Source organism: Epinephelus fuscoguttatus, linkage group LG17 (genome assembly GCF_011397635.1).
Source record: "Epinephelus fuscoguttatus linkage group LG17, E.fuscoguttatus.final_Chr_v1".
NCBI classification, from domain to species: domain Eukaryota; kingdom Metazoa; phylum Chordata; class Actinopteri; order Perciformes; family Serranidae; genus Epinephelus; species Epinephelus fuscoguttatus.
In genome coordinates this window covers 24,753,158-24,768,318 of record NC_064768.1, presented here as the reverse complement: position 1 = coordinate 24,768,318, position 15,161 = coordinate 24,753,158, and the positions used below count along the sequence as shown (strand labels likewise).

At 38.4% G+C, this 15,161-nt stretch overlaps 1 protein-coding gene across 1 annotated transcript; it reads right to left on the bottom strand.

The window, feature by feature from the left end:
• Positions 1–388: 388 nt before the first annotated feature.
• On the bottom strand, positions 389–13,426 carry atp6v1c1b (ATPase H+ transporting V1 subunit C1b). Its single transcript, XM_049602898.1, has 13 exons — positions 13,267–13,426; positions 10,889–11,069; positions 10,719–10,786; positions 10,448–10,533; positions 9,767–9,861; positions 9,405–9,496; positions 8,884–8,982; positions 7,261–7,329; positions 5,374–5,466; positions 4,832–4,925; positions 3,643–3,740; positions 3,373–3,496; positions 389–1,258 (listed from the first exon to the last, which is right to left on the bottom strand). The coding sequence occupies exons 2-13, from the start codon at positions 11,018–11,020 to the stop codon at positions 1,160–1,162; spliced, it is 1,149 nt and encodes a 382-aa protein (XP_049458855.1). The 5' UTR covers positions 11,021–11,069; positions 13,267–13,426; the 3' UTR covers positions 389–1,159.
• Positions 13,427–15,161: the final 1,735 nt, after the last annotated feature.

Here is a 15,161-nt window from a genome sequence, read left to right as displayed (position 1 = left end):
ACAACAGTGGTTACTTACTTCTCTGGTGGTTACTTTCTCTGCATGGAACAATCTGTTGCAAACATGGATGGTGCCAAACAAAATAATGTACATGTTTTAGGCAAGGCTGTCGAAAGCATAAAGGTGCTTCTGTGGGAGTGTCCTGTGGGGTGCAGCAGGAAATGTTTCTGCCAAACATATATGTCCTGTGAAAATTGTTGTTCTCTATAATCAATACAAATTGGATCACAAAAAAACAGAGAAACTCCAAATAGAAAATCTGAATCAGTTTTGGTAAACTGCTTCCAACGAGTTTGCATTATATTTTAAATGGTGTCAGGTAAAATCAATTTGGTTTTTATCAGCCAACAAGGTTTATAAACTTTTAACAGTGAGCCAGAGTCAAGCATATTTCACATAGAGTATTTATTTTTCACATTTATCTTAAATATGTGGAATAATTTTTAGTTATACTGACAATACAGTATTTGCACATAGACCTATCATTATCTTTCTCAAACTGCTTAATATACAGAAATCATAGGAGCATACAATCAGCAAACATATTGCTTCTTTAAAATGATCCGTCTCAGTGGTTCACAGGATTATATCTTTAGTGGGAGGGGGACGATGGTCAACATCTACTTGTAAACAGACATTCCTTACATGAAGCTAAAAACACATCACTTTCAAAAACTGAACAAACAAAAACATTTTCACTGAGTTTAGAGGCTTTAAATAAATACTATATTTAACATACATTTATTTTCCCCTCCGTTTTCCCCACGCGTACCGTTTTGTTGTTTGAGTAAAGAAGGGAGACTGGAAAAGAAAAACAACAATAAAAATGCAGCATTTTACATGTTGTCATTTTGATGGGGAATGTCAACCATTTTGTTGGGTGTAAACTGGGGAGCAATTCACTTTTACAGTGTGGTACAAAGAGGAACAGAAAATAAAGAAGACGGCCCGAGCATATCAGAACAGAAGTTCCAACAACTTATTTAGTATGGATCCAGGAATGTTCCAGAGGCATGAGAGAGGAAAAGAGGATGAGAGCACAAAAGGTGAAAAAAAAAACAAACAAACAGGAAAAACATTTTGGAAATAAATTAAAGCTCAGGGATGTGATCATGTCACATCAGAATACCACTGCACAGAGAGGATGATGGCCATGTATCTAGACTTTAAAGTCCAGCAGGTTGCAGTCGATCTTGTAGTAAACGTAGGGGTAGTACTCCTGCTGGCTCAGGTTCAGCCCTGGGATGTCCATAGAGGCCTGCACGCACAGCAGAGACACTTGTTTGTATTCATATTTCAATATATTTTTTATCTTATTATAGTAAGTTCCCAGTGGAGTTTAATGATAACATTGTTTGGCATGGTTTGTCTCAAACATTCATGGCAACCGAGGCAACATCTGTCACACCAAACAGGAGGGAGGATTTGGTGAATAAAAGCATCAAGGAGCTTGACAGAGCCTCTTTGTTTCAGGGCTGATAAGGCAGTGCAGTGTTCCCCTAGCACGGTGAATGATCCAGGTTTTGTGGGCTCCAGGGAGAAGCTTCATATTTGAAATTTCAGTGATGTCCGAAACACGAGGTAATGTGTTGCACTGATGGAGAAAACCAATCATGATCTATCATTTTCATTTATCTGTCTCCAAGGGAAACATTTAGAGCTGTACCACGTCATCTTTTTATATTTAGAGCTTCTCGAGGTTTTTGAATGAAGCTTCAAATGTCTGACACAATATTTTATGACATCATCACCCCCCAAAAAGTCCTACAACAAAATCATCAGTTTGAATAAATTAATTGGATTATTTTTTAAATTAGCTTTAATTAATGAACTTATGTTATTTATAGTGCTGCTGGATTGATGATATGTCGCCCTGCTACTGGAGGTACATGCCTCAGTTTTTTGTGCTGAGTGAAAATGGGTTTGTTACACCAACAAATATAGATTGGAGCCAAATATTGTTCGATGAATACATGATGGGAATTTTTAAAATTACTATATCCTATTATAAGATCCTGTTTTTCAATCAATTTTAATTTTTGGACTGCCCAACCTTTGAACAATTCAGAAACAATCCTACGCAGCCACCACTGGAATCTAATTCTTTAAACAATATATTAGTGTAGTCTAATTCTAATCTGCAACTTTGCAGAAATACAGAGTTTAACCTTTTGTAAACTGGAGCGACATCACTTTTCTTGTGCTGCTTTCAAACACCTTTCACAAGTGTTCAAACCTTTGAACCCTGAGCAAGTTGGTACAATTTCTCTCAAAATCATGGGTATAAAGGCAATGAGCAATGATTTAGAAAATCATTTTCAAAAAGCCAACGAGAAAAGAAAAAAAGCAATGAAAAACGATATTTAAAATTACGCTACAGAATTATAATTTTTTTAAAGATCTTTTTAAAGGTCATTTACTTTCTTTTTTAAACATATTTTCTTATTTTTAATTTTTTTTTAAATTTTATTTTATTTTATTTATTTATTTATTTATTTTTTACTATTTTTTTCTTACTAATTTTTTGGGGACATTTCTTCTTTCATTGCTAATTACCTTCCTCCCATGTTTTTGAAAGAAGCCAAGCCAATTTTCTCAGGTTTCAAGGAGTTAAAAAAAATGAATAGACATGCAAATTTGTTGATTTAGAATTCGAAGGTCAACATTATGAATAAAGCTTCAATACTTCAAACTATTCGGTACAGCCCTAAAAAAAAAATTCCAGCTGAGTCAAGTCCAATTAAGAAAATATATGTTTAGCTATGGCGACAGAAATAGTGATTTAGGGTGTGTTCTGTATTGCATACTTTTTCCTTTTTACTTTTAGTAGGTACTACATGTGCCCTTAAAAAGTACATACCATTGCATGCAGTATGGACACAATCAGGACATACTACTGTCTCATAACATTACGCACTGAACTCTGACCCTCTTGCTTTTATATCCGTTACCTTGGAGATAAAACAAACGCCGCTTATCAAATTCGCCAGAGATGGAGATCAACCCAGAGAGCTCTGTTGTTACTTAGCAATGTGTGTAGTTTAACTTTAAAGTTCTAACATAGTATATTTCTCTGTCATTATTATTTTTATAGTTGTGTCCTACTGTTGTTTATAATATTTATGATTATTTTGTTTACTTAAACAACCAATATTCCTATATAATATGGTAGTATGGGTATTGGAAAGCACAGTCTGTCCCTCCATCCTGAAGCAACACCCAGACATCAGTAGCTCAAACACCCTGAACGAGGGATGATCTCAGTCTTTCTAAGGACACTGTTATCATAAATGACAAAGAGCTGGACCTGCCTTCCTCCTGGTTACTTCACTTGCCACTTTAATTGTCAGAGTGTGTGTGAAGGAGACTCACATCAATGATGGCAGCACTGCTGTCCAGGTGTTTGTACAGGTCATACAGCACCTCTCTCAGCTTCTTCATGTTCTTCTTGTTAGGCTGGAGCAGCATGGCCTGGAAGTTCACCGGCAGCCCGTATCTATGACACAAGAAGTCTGTCACCCTATCGTTTATCCTTTCATTTAAAGGATGGGTGGATGGATGACAAAAGTATGGAAAGAGCTGCAGACTGGTGAACTTCACTGAGGATGGTTCATGGAAGCTGCTCGGCCTTTACTTGCTTACCTCAGCACTGACTCCACAAACACACGCAGGGCTTTTATGTGAATCCAGGCGATGAAGGCTTCACTGAAATTCACTTTCAGCCATCGTACCAAAGGCCCCTGGGGGGACAGGAACATCATTTTAATGATTTTTAATTAAGATAATATAATCACTCTTTTCAGTGAGACAAACTGTGGGCCCATGTTTGCTCAAATTAAACATTAAATAAGAAATAAACATAAATCTACAGCCAATAGTCATAGCTTTCATAGCTGAAAGGGAAAATTCAGATTTTTTTTTAGGTAGGGCTGTATGAGGTACTTATCCATAGTCAGTGTATAATGTACAACAGATGGCGGTCAGCGCGCCCTCAGTTTGGAGAAGCTTACAATATTCTGCTGTGGACGAGTTCAGCAGCAAAACATTATTTAGCTACCTAAAAAAATCATTATCAGTTTACGTGCATGGAATATTTAGAGTATTTCCACTGCTTTACCTTGCTGTCTGACAGCCATGTCGGACGGGGAACTGAAGCTGTTATCTATGCTCTCTTCAAAGCCACCAGACTGCCCTGACAAAATATATTTGTTAATTTTACCTCACTGAACACGGGAGTTGATTTACCGCTGCCTCTATCGGTTAGTTTGTGCTATTGTGTGACTTTGGGTAATAGGAACTAACCTCTTAAAACATCAAAGTCACACAATAACACAAACAAACTAAGCCATCACGGCAGCTTTAGACCAGCAGCTCTCATGTTCAGCGAGGTAAAATTACTGTTTTTGTCGGTGGAGCCTGGTGGCTTTGAAGAAAAGGTTTTAATGGCATCAGATCCCCATTGCAAAGGGCTGTCTGACAGAAAGGTAAAGCAGTAAATATATTCTAAATACAGCATACACTTAAACTGATATTGATTTTTTTAGGTGACTAAATACATTTTGCTGCTGCCATCCACAGCAGTACATTGCTTAGCCTCCATGGTGGTCGTCCTGTCTGTTTCTCCAAACTGGGGGCGTGTCAACTGCCATCTACTGTATGTAATGCACTGACTATGGATGAGTACAACATAAAACACCACTTAAAAAAATCCAAACTAGCCTTTATAAAACCAAATTAAAGCCCTTCATCAGCACACAGTGAGCTTTGTTAACTTCCTCCTTCCCCCCTAATTAGTTGGTGTTACTGCTTGTGAGGAAAACAGCAGGCGTACAAACTGTTTCTTCTTGTCAGTGGACAAACGTGTCATCTCTTCTTTGTCTGCCTTCATCTCCTCCTCATTGTACTGGAAATCACGCACTGTAAACCTAGGTGTGGACACACAGCAGAGAGCTGGCAATCAGCTGTCAGCGAACACACAGATGTGCAGGGGCACACACACACACACACTCAAGTGCACTCATGAAAAAGAGCTACATACAAACAGACACAAATACATCAACACACACAGTGAAAGCCTGAGTCGTGCTAATTGGAGAGACTGTAGAGTGCTGACAGATCATGTTCGTCACAGAATGGGTTTCTATTTTAGAACGTAATAACTTCCTGTGTTCGTGAAAAGGTGCTCCACTTGAAAAAATGAGGCATCATTACTGCTATCTGTGCTTGATTTCCCAAAGGACAGATAAAACATCATTCATGGAAAATACACACATAAAAGAAAACATCATCTGGAATTCTAAACAAAGGCATCTGTCAAATGGCTAAAAATGAAACACAGCTCAAGTAGAAGTTCTGGAATTAAAATGAATTTACTTGTTTTCTCTGGCCTTGTGCTTGAAGTCATCGATAGCCTTCCTGAAGAGAGTGACACTGAACAGGCCGCTGTCGTTGTCTTCAAAGAGCAGCCTGGTGGAGAGGAGGTGACACATTATCAGGAGAGCTGGATACACACATCATGTCTGATGGATTTCAGCAGGTTTTCACACATAACAGATATCCTCATGACAAAAAATAAGCACATCATTACATTCTGACTCTACACTTCGTACTCCAGCCCCACTGTTCATCTCCACTTGGTGTAAAATATCATTATTGTTACTCTGCAAAGTGTCCACGTTTTCCTTTCACGCGATTTCCTGTATCCACCTCCATGTCGATGAACTGAATGATGACACATTCTGATTGCTACACCACTAAATTTTGGAGGGAGATATTTTACTTTTTACTCCACTACATTTATTTTACAACATTAGTTACTTTACAGACTCAAATTATTAATAGAAAAATAAAATCAATTAATAAGTTAGTTAAGCTACCCAACAGTATATAACGCTGTTAAAATTAACCCCACCTTTACCAGCTGCTGACACATTTAAGCATCAATAATTATAAACAAATACTCCAATGTATATTATTCTGAAATGGGCCATTCCACAAAATGAGTACTTTTTGTTTTGGTTCTAAGAGTATGTTTTTTTGTTTTGTTTTTTTTTCCATCAACAACAATACAATGTATACATTTTCCTTTTTCCCTGCTGTGCATAACATCTGTATACATTATATATAATAATATAATATATTTGAAACTAATACTTTGACTTTTGTAAAAATTTGAATGCAGGACTTTTACTTGTGACAGAGTATATTTACACTGCGATATTCCATTAAAAAAAAACAGCACAATTTAATTATCTTTGCGAAACCAATGTTGCTAAGACAAAGGATGGGTGAGGTGGAGAAAATCTTAAAGTATATGTATGTTAAATGTTAAATTAATAACTAACTTTCAAGTTAGTCCTGTCCATTGATTTTGCAATATTTCCCATACTGGACCAAAACACCCGAAGGTAAGGAATTGTCGTTGTTTGCAAACAATATTGTCACTGTAAGTGAAAGTCAACTTTAGATTCACTGATGTTTGCTTTACTGTATTTGCCTTGTTTCAGCGCTGTGTCTGTGATTTCGTAGCTTCCTCTTGTCTGTGTGCTGCTTACAGTCTGGAACCTGGTTGCTACCTTTTTGTAAAGTCCAATCTTGCCTGCACGCTGTGCACAGAAATGTCCCCAACACAGCGAAATAATATCTCTTTGGTGGAACATTTTAAACTCCTGTAGAGCAGGGTTATGAATACTGGATAGTGACACACAGCTGATAGCTTACTACAGTCTGGACTCTCTATTTGCTTTTGTTCCCTTCATCAACACTGTCAAGATGGTTGGGAAAACAAACTCAAACAAACAAATCTGCTGTTTGTGCAGATTCCACTGAAACAAACTGATTTCCATCTATACGTATGGTGTCACTGGCTATCTCTTCTTAGAAAGAGCCTCTAATGCAGTGATGATCCCTCACTAGATTCTTACTCAGAGACACAGGTTGCTAGGGTACCACTCCATATGATACCATATTGAGCCGAGTGTGCCAAGTGCCCAAACATAACGCTTCATATCATCTGGCCTTGCTGGCAAAAGGTCAATTGCTTTCTATAGGTCAGCCACATAATGTTTTCTATTTTAATACGAGTCAGCTGCTTTTTACAGGTCAACCATGAAGAGTTTCTGATTCTTATCAGAGTCGAGCACCAAACCTGCTAAACTGACTGCAGAGGACACGAGGAGGACAAACTGAGAAAGCACGCCGTTGTTTATTCTGTGGGATACAGATACAAAAGAATGAACTGAACCATGTGGTTATGCTTACTTTGTGGAGCGTGGCACAACCATTTCTGCCAGGGTTTCATACGTCTTCTGCCAGTCAGCGTAGCTCGTCCTGGTGAAGGAGGAAAAGAAAGATAACAGCAGTGTGATTCACATATAAAGATGACATTTAATGGCCATAACAATATGGATATTTTCAGGGTAAAAACCTGATTTTAATTTTATGTTGGACTTAAATGCATTACAATTTAACCACCAAATCTTATCTACTCCATCCTGTTGTGTCTTTTATTATGCAAAGCACTTTGAGTTGCACTTGCTGTACGAACTGTGATATACAAATAAAGTTACTATTTTTATTACTATTTCCATGACCAAAATTTATTCAGTTACGAGGGGAAAGAAGTTTCCGGGACACTAAATGGGACTTTGCAAAATACATTAGTTTCTAGACTTTTTTTATGTAGCAGTAAAAAGCTGCCACCTCTGGGGCTGAGAAATTAAGCTACTGTAACACGCAAGTGCCAAAGATGCAGTCCCTTGAATGGCCACTTGAGGCTGGCTCCGAAAGCGAGTCAATCACCATAATCAACTATATATAAATGGACGATATGACAGCTCAACCAAAGCAAAGCCAAAACATCTTGATCGCCCCCTGGTGGCTGGCGACAGTACAGGTCATAAGCCCCACCCCCTCCATTTTAGCTAATGGGACGTGTGTCTCACTGAAAAAATCTAAGTACACGTCAAATAACTTTTTCCCAAAGATGGTTTCTATCATTCAAGCGCTCATTCTTCTGGTAAGTTTGGTTTTAACTAGTAATTTGTTCTTAAAAAAGGGGGGTTGGGGCGTCGGTGGCTTAGTGTTAGAGCAGGCGCCCCATGTACAAGGCTGTTGCCGCATCGGCCCGGGTTCGACTCCAGCCTGTGGCCCTTTGCTGCATGTCACTCCCTCTCTCTCTCTCCCCCCTTCACGCTTATCCATCCTATCGATTAAAGGCTTAAAAATGCCACAAAAAATATCTTTAAAAAAAGGGGGGGGGGGGGTACGATTTAGAGCTGTGTATAATTAAGGGTGCAGCCACTTTGATGGGTGGGTGTCATCTGTTGTCAAGTCACTACCACGCTGATGACTTTGTCTACGTATTGTAACCACAGCCCATCCCCAGGGTCACAAAGTATAGATGTAGCTGTAGCTGTTTTAGTGTGTTTTCAGTACATAAAATTTGGTCACCTAAAACAGCCTTGTTCTGTGTTTGTTGGTTGTACTAAAATAGGTGTTCAGTTTTTCTGGTGAGTACATTTTGTTTCATGATTCTACGCCTGTTTTTGCCTATTATAAACACGCATTAACATTAACATTAACATTATCACAGTTAACCTTAGCTGTGAATGCATCGTACTATCCAAGCTAGCTGCTAGTGTAAGCTCCACCCTCTTGTCCACATATGGTCACATGTGGCTCCAACACTTCAAGATGGCGACGTCCAAACCAAACTTGGTGTCCACAAACCAATGGGTGACATTATGTTGGTTATGTGCATTATATCATACAGTCTATGAGCTGTGGTCAGAAGGGAACCTCCATCATGTCCACCATGGATACAGTGAGAATTCTTACCTCAGTGCATATTACACATATAGATACAGGTGTAAGTGTACTTACTTTGGGACAACCACCAGCATGGTAATCAGGTACTCTGAGTCCAGGACAAAATCCTCTTTCTTCACTATGTCAGCCAAACTCCTGGTCAACAAGCTCCCCCTACAGGACGACACATGACATTCAGATTGTCTGGATCTCTCTAACAAAGACATATTTTTGTTACACGTGGACTAATTTTAACATCATTCTGTTGTAGGGGGAAATAACTAAAGATCATGCATGATCAAGCTAATAAGTGCTAAAGTATAATATTATGGTTGTTATTATCATTAGTAGTAGTAGCGGTGGTAGTGGTGGTGGTAGTAGTACATGTCAGTGAAGATTCTCAGTCATCCAGGTCATGGTAATCATAAGTGCTATATCGTCGGCAACTGGACTTGTTAGACGTTTCACCTGTCATCCAAGAAGGTTCTTCAGTTCTAAATGACAGGTACGTAGTTGCAGGCTATAAACCCTGTGTGGGTGGGAAGTTGGGAACCCTTGCAGAGTCGTAGGGGTCACGGTAGTAGTAAATTACTCACGCATTCTTCCTCTCCAGATTTTGCAGGTTCCCCTTCAGGTTGTTGTAGGCTGAAGCTCTGGCCTTCAGGTCATTGTCTATCTGAGTCGCTTGCTAAATAACAAGAAAAAGAAGACGAACACTATAGATAACTTCACCAAGGATCACTTCCTGCACCAAACATATAACACATTATAATCCCAATAAGATCACAGGAGTGAGCAAAATCTAAGTATGATTTACTCTGCTGCGCTTGGTCTGTCTTGCAAAAAGTGGTCTTAATGCCCTTGATACTGCCTGATTAAAACAAAAATGGCACCTACACAAGCAAAGCAAAGGATAATTAAACATTATGTCTATAGGTGAGCAGATTTTTTAGCATACCTTGGAGATGATCTCAGAGATGTTTTTCAGCGACTGTTTGATGGGATACTTCGCCATGTCCCACTGGAATCTGGTGATGTAGGTGACCAGGTCAACTGCGGAGAGTGAATAAAACCAGATGAAGTCATCATTTATCACTTAAAAGGGGACCTATATGCCCTGCCGTAGTTTGTCATATATAATGTTACAATGTCATGACAACAGAGCGTCTAAGACAGACGGTGAATACAGGTATTCTAGCACAGATAATATGAGGAAAATAAAGTGTTTTGAACACTAAATCATGAAAACATGTTCCAGTAGAAACACAAAATGCAAGTATGAATGTGAAAATTAGCAAAATAGGTCCCCTTTAAATTGCCTCTACCAAGGAGGTTATTTTCAGTTTGGTTTGTTTGGTTTTTTCTGCAGGATTACGGAAAAACTACTGGCCCGATTTTTAGGAAACTTGGTGGAAGGGTGTAACATAGGCCAAGGAAGAACCCATTAAATTTCAGAGCAGATCTGAATAACTGATCACAAATTATTTGTCAATTTCCGTAACATCACAAACAAGGCCATTTTGCTCTCAAATTTCTTTGAGGTCTCTACAACATCACCTTCTTCACCTTATGTCTGTCAACTTCTGAAAAAGAATGAATGCCTGGGAACCAGTCTGACGATAAAGTTTACAGCGATTACCTCCATTAGCCAGCAGGTTCTCCTGGACTTTGTCTCGACTGTCCTCCAGAACATCGGCCATGTACTGAGCAACCTTCTTCACCACACTGACACCAGAAAGGGGTGAGAGACCAACACAAGGGTCGAACATGAACACAAGAGAGAGAATAGATGATGACAAGAGGCAGAGTTGTAATAAAATATGCCATTTGTTAATCTAAAACTGCCTCTGGCTGCCTAACAAACACAGAGGGTGTTTTACAAATTTAAGAATTAAAATGTAGACGTTTACCTTTCCACAAAAGTGTCTAGTTTGGCCAGTTCATCTGACAGACCCACTAAGACATCTAGTGTTCCAACCTGTTAGAACAAAACATACAAACATATGAACAAAATCCATCTCTATACCACTGTTGGCTGGATTTCTGGTGATGGAAAATACAAACGACTGCTGTGTCTGACCTTGAGATCAGGGATGTTGAACTTGTTGTTGACTGAGAGGTTATTGGTGCGTGTGGTGGCCACCATCAGCTTGTCCCAGGTCTGCTGGCACGTCTTCTCCCCCGGAGCCGAGATCAACCAGAATTCTGTCATGGCTGCTGGTAAAAGGTTCGTCCACCGGGCCTTTGATGTAAGGAAGTCACTGAGGGTGAAGTAAGAGAAAGAGTTTCGGCTGTTCTGTCACTGACTCTGTATCATTTATACGATGGTAGATGTAAGGTGGAATGAGCCATTGTGGGCAGCGTTACTCAGTTAAATTATTTTTGCATCAATATCATGAAGTACTTTGATTTGTCAAACATTTAATTTGTCTTTTTTGTTAATTATTTTGTCAATAAACAAGTATTACAGTATCAAAACAAAAAAATGTGCATCTATAATAATACAACATGTGAAAAACGACAATAAAATGACGTTACAAAATATTTTATCCAGATTCCCCACTCCTAGATGTTATCATAAACGATACCTAGACAACTCAAAATAAAACTGATATACCTCTTCAGCAAAATCAAAGCAGAGAACTTTGAAAGCTAGACAGTTTTAGTGTGGTAAAACTTATTTTTCTTGAGAGTTTAAAGGAGTAGTGCGAAAGATTTAGGGAGATAAATCAGCAAGACATTGCATATCATATAATAAGCATGTTTTCTTTAGTGTATAATCACCTGAAAATGAGAATCATGGTGTTTTCGTTATCTTAGAATGAGCCTTTATATCTACATAAGGAGAACGTCCTCCTCCACAGATATCTCTATGTTGCACCACTATGTTTCTACAGTAGCCCTGAATGGACAAACCATACACTGGCTCTCGATAGGGCAGTTTCTGTTTTCCTGTCATTCACCATAGTTAGTGGCCCCTCTGCTATGAGAGCATCAAAAAACACTGATTTTTTAACAGTGTTTTTAACAGTTTAAATCACTGGGTTTGTTTGTTTTGGAGAGGAGGAGACCTCTGTGGATAATTCGGCTCCCAGTAAAAAACCTCCTGAACTTCTGGATCACAAATAAGGTGAACACAAATTAGCAGGCGGTGCGCTAGAATGTAGAATCTGTTGTTCTGGAGACAAAGAGACCTCTGCAGATAATTTGGCTCACAATAAAACCCTTACCTAGCTGGGAGTTTGCACCTGGCACACTGCAAAACTTCCAGCTGGTTGCAATTTGCAATCCTCACCACTAGATGCCACTAAATCCCCCTAAATCTTACAGACTGTTCCTTTAAAGCTTTATTACCTAATGTTTTTTATGATTCTCGTAACTGTCTTTTAATTTCTTGTTTACTGTGTAGTTGTGTTGTTTCTGTGTTTTGCTTTTGTCATGCTGATTGAGTTCTTGTGAATGTTTGTTGTTCCTGGCTTGAAAAAGAGTTTTAATTTCAGTGAGACTGCCTGGTTAAATAAAGATTAATTAAACTCATATTTGGAGATGCTCCCTTGAATACGCATTTTCAGCGTGAAAGAAGCAGTGTGAAGGGGTTAACTTCCATTTTATGCTGCTAAATACTTCCACTCCACTACATTTCAGGGGAAAATATCTTACTCTTAACTCCACTACACATACATTTGTGGCTAGTTTCTTTGAATGCTGGGGTTTTGCCACGTGATCTACATTATAAAAATGATGCCTTGTTACACATTAAGCTACCCAACTATATATGGACCTAGTAAAATTTGCTCCTCCACAAACTGCTACATTAAAATGCTGCCTACATGTAATGTATTGGTTATAATAATTCAATAATATAATATTATATTGCTGTATATCTTTGATGTTTCAGTTTACTTTACTACTTTAGTACCTTTACTTGAGTAAGATATTTAAAGCATGGTAAAGGTTAAAGGGCATGAGTACTTATATAGGACTATAGGACAGATATACAGACATGTAAGTATCCCTGAATGAATCACAGTCATGTTATGAAGCCCTTTGTTCCCCTTTTGACTTCTACTTTGCTTCTGATTCATTCACTTCCCCATGATTGTGATATTGACACTGCATACACACACTGACAGATTGCATTAGTGAAGCACAGCAGAGACAGACGGGTCTCCATGTCTGCTGGTTGGCTGTCATATGACCAGTGTGTGTGCTGAGGAGGACATGCTACACACTGACCCTCCTCTTAATCAAACACCCAGAACAACACATGACCAGGAGCTGCTGCTCTTTGTGTCGGATGTGTCAGTCATTCTCAATGAACACCACTGATTTTAACAGCAAAAGACACCTGGTTGCTACATGGTTAAATTCACTGTTAGCTTGCTACTGACACGAGCTTGTTTGCATCGCAGTCTCGCGCTGTCACGACGTCACTAATCGGTGTGTATCCGTACTTACCGGTGTGTTTGCTGGCTTCAGTGTTTGATCCACACGGTGTAGTTCAGTAAACCCGTCGCAGCTTCCCATACATAGCGTGGATAATAACAGCTTTTTCACTCCAAGGTGCTTCAGCGCAACATTTCACTCACAGTCAGCTGACCAGAGCTGAGCTTGACTGCGGCTGCGCAGAGGCTGCTGCGCACTGTGATGCCTTCACGTGACCAACAGTTCCAAGTGAGGTTCAATGTCTGGATATAAAGTCGGAAATAGCTTACGTGCAGCGACTGGAAGGCGCGAAACGGGGTTTTTACTTATCAAACATCTAAATATAAGCATATATATGTTACATATTAAGCATATACCCGCATATTGATTCATCTGAGAACATCTGTGCGTTAGAGTGTGTTAAACTAACGTTAGATAAAAGTTAGTTAATCGGTAAATTGCATGAATGTATCATAGGTGTGATGCAGGGGCGTAAGTATGGGCAGTGCAGGCGGTGCAGTTGGGGCCCGTGGGGTGGAGGGGCCCTAATGCCACCTGGAAATGTAAGTATAAAAAACTAACATTGTCAACAATAATCAAGTCCCAATGTCCTTAAATGAGACGACAATTAAGTCCAGATGTCCTCAAACGAGTAGCCTACTTCCTAATTAACAGTGTCTTAGCTTGTTACTGTTGCTAAAATTGGTCAAATTTGTTGCCATATCAAATTACAAACATTATTAATCATGAATAAACAAGTTTCTACCATAAAATGTCATCACGTTTTGGATCTTGTCCACTTATGTGTCAGGATCGGCTGCAGACTGACTGGGCAAGTATGGCTGCCATCTTGTTTTTACATGGATTAGTGCATTGTGCAAATTATCCTTCTGCATGTTCACCAATGGAAACCATGTTACGACTTTTACTTCCTTTAGATAGTCATGTTAAGGTCTAAGTTAAACAGAATGAAGTATAAGGTCAAGTAAAACCCATCTCAATTTTGGTTTTCTTTTTTCTTTTCTTTTTTAAAATAGTATCAGTCTATAACAAAATTATATGCTTATTCTACATAAACTATAAAACTTCCACAAAAACTATTTAGTTAAGCTTACAATTTCTTATTTTCTTTTGTAGTTTCCATTATATATGAATATGCCATGATGATTGCTGGGTAACATATGTTGATGTTATCCAATATCCACTCTCTGTTTAATCATGTAATAAGACAATACGATTTGCCGTAGCTAGTTTAGGTGCAAAATCTCTCATGACTAACAAGCTGGGCACAATTTTTTGGTAAATTGTGGAACTAATCTGTAAATATAAAGCCTCTTCCACAAATACCGAAAAATATTAGTAAACTCACAAAATTATTTTGCAAATATAACATGCAGCTGCAAATACACAGATTCCACAAATTAAAAAAAAAATCTGAAAATACATTTAATACAATTACAAAAAAATGAATATACATGACTTTACAAATCTTTTTTGTATTCGTCAAAGGTGTTTTATGTTGACAGATCACACATTCACACACGAATTGTCAAACTGCTCACACAAATAATTTTAGGACAAATGTATCTCCATAGAAAAGTAATGTCAATAGATAATTTGTTGAAATAGTCAACTTAAAGGAAACATCCAGCATCTATCATTACAAGGGGTCGTAGTGCGAATGTAATGAAGTTTTTGGCCGTAAAATAGTGGTATTAGCCTATTATTATTATTATTATTATTATTGTTGTTGTTGTTGTCTTGTAGGCCTACAACAGAGGCGAGATGGAAAAGATAAAATGTGTTTTCAGAGACCAAATGTGTGAGCTTCATATTGTTTAGATCAGTGTTACCATGTTATTTAATTACTTGCTCTTGGTACAATATTCTCATATTCCCAATATTTTGTTTTATTTTACTAATTTCCG

Excerpts from the sequence above, each read along its gene's own strand:
- atp6v1c1b (XM_049602898.1), bottom strand. The coding sequence starts at position 11,020 with ATGACAGAATTCTGGTTGATCTCGGCTCCGGGGGAGAAGACGTGCCAG. Across the intron at positions 9,497-9,766 it reads TCTCTGAGATCATCTCCAAG|CAAGCGACTCAGATAGACAA; the intron begins GTATGCTAAAAA and ends CTTGTTATTTAG. Across the intron at positions 5,467-7,260 it reads GTTGTGCCACGCTCCACAAA|GCTGCTCTTTGAAGACAACG; the intron begins GTAAGCATAACC and ends CCTCTCCACCAG.